The 6,660-nt window shown below is 44.7% G+C and overlaps 1 protein-coding gene across 2 annotated transcripts in view; it reads left to right on the forward strand.

Annotated features, from left to right (window-relative positions):
- The window catches only part of NSUN4 (NOP2/Sun RNA methyltransferase 4), a 27,981-nt gene extending 22,250 nt beyond the window's left edge, over window positions 1-5,731 (forward strand). For both annotated transcript variants that reach the window (XM_017540899.2, XM_037742892.1), the window contains exons 5-6: window positions 4,210-4,334; window positions 5,087-5,731. In XM_017540899.2, the coding sequence (XP_017396388.1) occupies window positions 4,210-4,334; window positions 5,087-5,363 (402 nt within the window). In that variant the 3' untranslated portion in view covers window positions 5,364-5,731. The remainder of the gene's footprint in view (window positions 1-4,209; window positions 4,335-5,086) is intronic.
- The last annotated feature ends 929 nt before the right edge of the window (window positions 5,732-6,660 follow it).

Genomic DNA, 6,660 nt, shown 5'->3' on the forward strand with positions numbered 1-6,660 from the left:
ACACACACACACACACACACACATATATATGTATATGGCTGTTGTCTCTGTGTTGTCATCTGATTTACCTAATCTGTCTAGTTCTCACCATTCCATTCTGCCTCAACCACTCTTAAGAAACTGAAAGAAAAACCAAGGCTTATGGAATCTTGGATAGACTTGAGACTTGCTTTCTGCCTGTGTAGGAATCACCTATTTATTAAAAAAAAATTTTTTTTTGAGACAGAGTTTTGCTCTTGTTGCCCAGGCTGGAGTGCAGTGGCGTAATCTTGGCTCACTGAAACTTCCGCCTCCCAGGTTCAAGCGATTCTCCTGCCTCAGCCCCGCAAGTAGCTGGGATTACAGGTGTGCACCACCATGACTGGCTAATTTTTTTAAGTAGAGGCGGGGTTTCACCATGTTTGTCAGGCTGGTCTTGAATTCCTGACCTCAGGTGATCCACTCGCCTCAGCCTCCCAAAGTGCTGGGATTATAGGTGTGAGTCACTGCGCCTGGCCTATTCGTTTTTCTTGATATGAGAGCCACAGATCATGGTGGCGAGAGCATGACCTCTGCTGTCAGTCTAACCAGTTTCTACATTACAGGGGTGCTACCTTAGGCAAGCTGTTGATCTTGCTGGACTTCAACTTCTTCATTTGTGAAATAGGGTAAACCTACCACTTAGGATTATTGTGAGGATTCAGTGAGAGTACCTGGCGGGGAAGGTCAGGCAAGCAGGAGCCATCATCATTATTGAGCCTATGCTTACACACATCTATTGATGGGTGCTCACTGAGATTCTGTTGTTGAACACTTATAATGTTAGAAAGTTCTGCCTCTTATTGAATTAAAGTCTGTAGATTGCATGGTATGTGGGTGAGTGCAAGGATTCTGGAGTTAGACTGCTTGGATTAGTCCTGGCTCCATTACTTGTTAGCCAGAGAAGTTTTGGTGAATTACTTAACTTTTCAGTTAAGCCTCAGCTTTTTCATCTGTAAAATGAGGATAATAGTATAGTGCCTATCCTGTAGGTCAAAATTAAATAACAATGCATTTGACACAAAGTCTGGGAATATAGAAAATATTCAATAGCATTATAACATCACAACCCTTACCATTATTATTATTATTATTTTTTGAGATGGAGTCTCTCTCGGTCACCCAGGCTGGAGTGTAGTGATCTCGGCTCACTGCAACCTCTGCCTCCTGGGTTCAAGCAATTCTTCTGTCTCAGCCTCCTGAGTAGCTGGGACTACATGCATGTGCCACTATGCCTGGCTAATTTTGTATTTTTAGTAGAGATGATGGAGGGGTCTCGAACTCCTGACCTCATGATCCGCCCACCTTGGCCTCCCAAAGTCCTGGGATTACAGGTGTGAGCCACTGCATCTGGCCACCATTATTATTATTATTTCTTTTCATTGATCCTAGCTATGTATTTTAGAACAATATAGAATGAGTGACCTCCTATTTCACTTGACAGCTTTGATGTTTGAAGATGTCTTTGTTAATTTGCTTGTTGAAAAACTAGTTGTATACAATATACTCTGTGGTAGGCAAGTGTTAAGCACTTTATTTGAGACAAGGTCTTGCTCTGTTGCCCAGCCTGGAGTGCAGTGGCACAATCATGGCTCACTGCATTCTTGATTTTCTGGGCTTAAGTGATCCTCCTGCCTCAACCTCCCAAGTAGTTGGGACTACAGGCATGTGCACTATGCCCAGCTAGTTTTTTAAGCTTTTGTAGAGATGAGGTCTCACTATGTTGTCCAGGCTGGTCTTGAATTTCTGAGCTCAAGTGATCCTCCTGCCTCAGCCTCCCAAAGCATTGGGATTATGGGAATGAGCTACCGTGCCCAGCTGTGTTAGGCACTTTAGATGCAAAGAAGAATGCTATCTCAGGGCTTTACACACTCTTGGTAACTCCATCCCTCTCCCAGCTTCACTTGTCTATCAGCTGGAGAAGGGACAGGACCTCAGAGATCTGCATGTTCATGGAAGACACCCTTCCCCCAACTCACAACTTTATTTTTTTTTGTAAGCTCAAGTTTATTTCAAATAATACAATGTTTGTTTGAACACGTTTCTATCTTCCCTTATAATACAATATTATACAAATTAATATTAATAGAAATATTCGTTAGACACTTGCCTAGGGCTGAGATTAAACAGGACCACAATCCTGGCAGGACTGATTATTTATGACTGACATCCATGCCAGTGCCTGATGTGAAGATGCACATGCCATGTCTGACGTGGAATGATTTGGCTACCCTCCCTAAATGTTTCCTAAGGGTAGTACAACTTCCTTTTCTTTCTTCTGTGACTGAGTGAGATCAACATGTTTTTTAATTTTTGAGACAGAGTTTTACTCCCATCACCTAGGCTGGAGTCAGTGGCACAATCTTGACTCACTGCAACCTCTGCCTCCTGGGCTCAAGCAGTTCTCCTGCCTCATCCTTTCAAGTAGCTGGGACTGCCATACCTAGTTAATTTTTTTTTAAATTTTTTATAGAAATGGGGTTTCATCATGTTGCTCAGGCTGGTCTCAAACTCCTGGGCTCAAGTGATCCGTGGGCCTTGGCCTCCCAAAATGAACATTTTCCACAGTTGACACTACTGAAGCAATATTAGAAATTTATTAGAACCAAGAACCAAGATATTCAGATATATTGCCATTGTAGTCCCCTTGCAATTACATAGCTCTGCTCTTTCTATGCATTAGGGGCTCAGGAGTTCAGTGTTCCTAAGTATACCTTGCAGCCATCTTCCCAAGAGTTCTGGCCACACCTCAGGACACTGAGGAGTAAAGAAATAATCTATTTCCTCCTTTTGGGGTTGGGGAAATTCCCACAGCTTTCTTTCTTTTTTTTTTTTTTTTTGAGACGGAGTCTCACTCTGTCACCCAGGCTGGAGTGCAATGGCATGATCTCAGCTCACTACAGCCTCCACCTCCTGGGTTCAAGTGATTCTCCTGCCTCAGCCTCCCGAGTAGCTGGAATTATAGGCACCCACCACTATGCCCAGCTAATTTTTGTATTTTTAGTAGAGATAGGGTTTCACCATGTTGGTCAGGCTGGTCTCAAACTCCTGACCTCAGGTGATCCACCCACGTTAGCCTCCCAAAGTGCTGGGATTACAGGCGTGAGCCACCATGCTTAGCCAATTTTCTTTCTTTTTTTTTTTGAGGCAAAGTCTCACTTTGTCACCCAGGCTGGAGTATAGTGGCATGATCCTGGCTTACTGCAACCTCTGCCTTCCAGGTTCAAGCAGTTTTCCCACCTCAGCCTCCTGAGTAGCTGGGACTATAGGAGCACTGCTACCACACCCAGCTAATTTTTTTTTTTTTTTTTGTATTTTTTTAGTAGAGATGGAGTTTCGCCACGTTGGTCAGGCTGGTCTTGAACTCCTGACCTTCAAGTGATCTGCCCACCTCAGCCTCCCAAAGTGCTGGGATTGCACATGTGAGCCACTGCACCCAGCCTCCTGTCATAATTTTTAAACTTTATTTTATTTATTTATTTATTTGAGACAAAGTTTCACTGTATCTCAAGTACAGTGGCACAATCTCGACTTACTTTAGCCTCAACCTCCTGGGCTCAGGTGTTCCTTCCATTTCAGCTGCCATGCCCAGCTAATTAAAAAAAAATTTTTGTACAGATAGGGGTCTCACTTTGTTGCCCAGACTGTAATAACTTTCCTATTAGAGTATAACACAGAAGTGACCAAATCATAAGTGCACTGTTTAAATAATTATCTTATAGTTAGCCTGGGCAACATAGCAAGATGCTGTCCCTCCAAAAATACAAAAATTAGTCAGGAGTGGTGGTTTGCACCTGTGGCTCCAGCTACACAGGAGGCTGAGGTGCAAGGATTGCTTGATCCCAGAGAGTTTGAGGCTGCAGTGACCTATGATCATACCACTGTACTCTAGTCTAGGCAAATGAGCAAGATTTGTCTCTAAAAATTAAAAAAAAAATTATAGTTATTTGTATGTTGGTTTTGGCTTTTCAACCAGCCATGAATATTCCCAAATATGCTATTTCCCCACTCATTATTTCACAATTGTCTACCAGGTTAAAATGAGGAACTTTGTTAGGTACTCTGCAAAGGAATGATGGGCAGAGGGAGTATTTCACAAACCTCCTAGGCCAGGGACCTAAAACAGCTCTGGCCTAAGGAAGGGAAGCCTATAAGGAGCTTTAATACTTTACCCTTTAACACTCTGCGTAGGTGCTGGTGGATGTGCCCTGTACCACAGACCGCCACTCCCTTCATGAGGAGGAGAACAACATCTTTAAGCGGTCAAGGAAGAAGGAGCGACAGATGTTGCCTCTGCTGCAAGTGCAGCTTCTTGCGTGAGTGACAGATTTTTAAGAACTCAGGACTTTGTGCCAGGGTGCTGTGGGAGTCTGGTCACCTGGGAGACTCGGGGACTGGAAGCTTTTGCCAAGACCATCACCCACACAGGAGTCTTAGGGCTGGAGATCTGCCTAGAGGAGACAGAAATCATGGGTTTATTTCTGGAACATAAAAACTCTATCTGAATTAGCTGGGTGTGGTGATGCACACCTGTAGTCCCAGCTACTCAGGGAGCTGAGGGAGGAGAATCGCCTGAACCTAGGAGGTGGAGGCTGCAGTGAGCCAAGATCGTGCCACCGCACTCCAGCCTGGGTAACAGAGCAAGACTCTGTCTCAAAAAAAAAATCCTATCTGGTAGGACATGCATACTAGAGTGGGCTCTACAGGTTCATTATGCTTTTTCACCCTCAGTACCAGTTAGTAGCACATGTTTGAAAAATAGCTACTGGGGTAAAAACTCAATCCATAGCCAGCATAGCAATTTGGTCCATAAAGAGAGTCAGACAGACCTCAGGGGGTCATTGTAAGAAGACTTCCTAGTGAGGAACTCATGGAGTAAGGTTGGATTGCTTTCTGCCTTGAGAATGACTTTTTCAGGCAGTGTCATCGTGGAAGGGACTTGAGAGGCTGTCTAATCCAGCGACCAACCCCATAGTAGCCTTCCCTTATCCATGTTTCAAGTTCCTTATGCTGCTCTTCTACTTCTGGGAAGCCCACTAGTCATGCTTCTGCCTCTTTCTGGTTTCAGGGCTGGACTCCTTGCCACCAAACCAGGAGGCCACGTTGTCTATTCCACCTGCTCACTCTCACACTTACAGAACGAGTATGTGGTGCAAGGTGCCATTGAGCTCCTGGCCAATCAATACAGCATCCAGGTGCAGGTGGAAGATCTGACTCACTTCCGAAGGCTTTTCATGGATACATTTTGTTTCTTCTCATCCTGCCAGGTTGGGGAGCTGGTAATACCAAACCTCACAGCCAATTTTGGCCCTATGTACTTCTGCAAAATGCGTAGGCTGACATAGCATCACCCAATCCCTGAAGTGAGAAGACAAAGGTATACTCTGTTGGAGGTACCAGAAACTGAGACCAGTGGTAGAGATGCACTCTGGGTCCTGTCTCCATCTTATTTGTGTCTTTCTGCAGTTTTCGACAATAAGAAGTAGAAGATTTTCTGTCCTGCTGTCCAATTGTGGAGCATCAGCAGGTTTCTAACTCACTCATTATCCCCCACCCCATTGCAGGCTTGTACTAAAGTTCACTGCCCACTTAGGGCCTTAGAAGGAGGAGCCAGTGAGCAGGCTCACACTTTAAGTTGTAAACATGGGAAGAAGCATTTGGCCAATAAAGTTGTTGAAGCTCCATAGACCTGGGGCTGCAGCTGGTGACTTCATGTCAGTTTAAGTGCCATTAGTTCCATTTTTTCTCTTCTTCTTTTTTTTTTGAGATGGAGTCTCGCTCTTGTTGCCCAGGCTGGAGTACAATGGCGCCATCTCAGTTCACCACAACCTCTGCCTCCTGGGTTCAAGCAGTTCTCCTGCCTCCACCTCCCAAGTAGCTAGGATGACAGGCATGTGCCACCTCGCCTGGCTAATTTTTGTATTTTTAGTAGAGACAGGGTTTCTCTATGTTGGTCAGGCTGGTCTTGAACTCCTGACCTCAGGTGATCCGTCCGCCTCGGCCTCCCAACATGCTGGGATTACAGGTGTGAGTAATAGCCAGTTATTGAGCCCCTGTCACCCTTGAAGTGAGTTCCACCTGATCAGTCTTGAGCAGCCAACAGGCCCAAATATATCTGCCTAGTTTCTCCTTATGGCCCATGATCTAATTTAAGGAACAAGTAAATAATCTGCTTACTACTCACAGCCCTCCTTAGCTGAATAATTCTGGCTATTCCTGCTGTCAACAGTACTGCTGCCCAAATGTGGCTTGGGAGGCTGCTTCTGCCACAAAACCATTATATTCTTGTGTGTGCCTTGTTCTTTATTCATTCATCTAGCAAGTATTCCCAGACCTTGTGTATGACAGGTAGCTAGAGAGCTCTTGGAGATGTAGCAGTTGGGATTGTGGGAAATTACCGGGCTCCCTCATCCTTGGGAATGGTAACTCTCCTTTTTCTTTCTGAACACCTAGGAATCTCTTGATGTTTTTGTTTTATATTCCAGATTTTTTGTTGTTTCTAATCTGCAGCTGAGCTCTGGTACCCGTTCTTTGACCCAGCCCCAAATCCCTCACTCTTCTCTTGGCACCACAGGGCTTCACTGCACACACTATGTTCAGGGTGGGATTATATTATTTACTGACTGCATACTTGATATGTTA

The sequence above is a fragment of the Cebus imitator genome, unplaced genomic scaffold, assembly GCF_001604975.1.
Source record: "Cebus imitator isolate Cc_AM_T3 unplaced genomic scaffold, Cebus_imitator-1.0 Scaffold129, whole genome shotgun sequence".
NCBI classification, from domain to species: Eukaryota; Metazoa; Chordata; class Mammalia; order Primates; family Cebidae; genus Cebus; species Cebus imitator.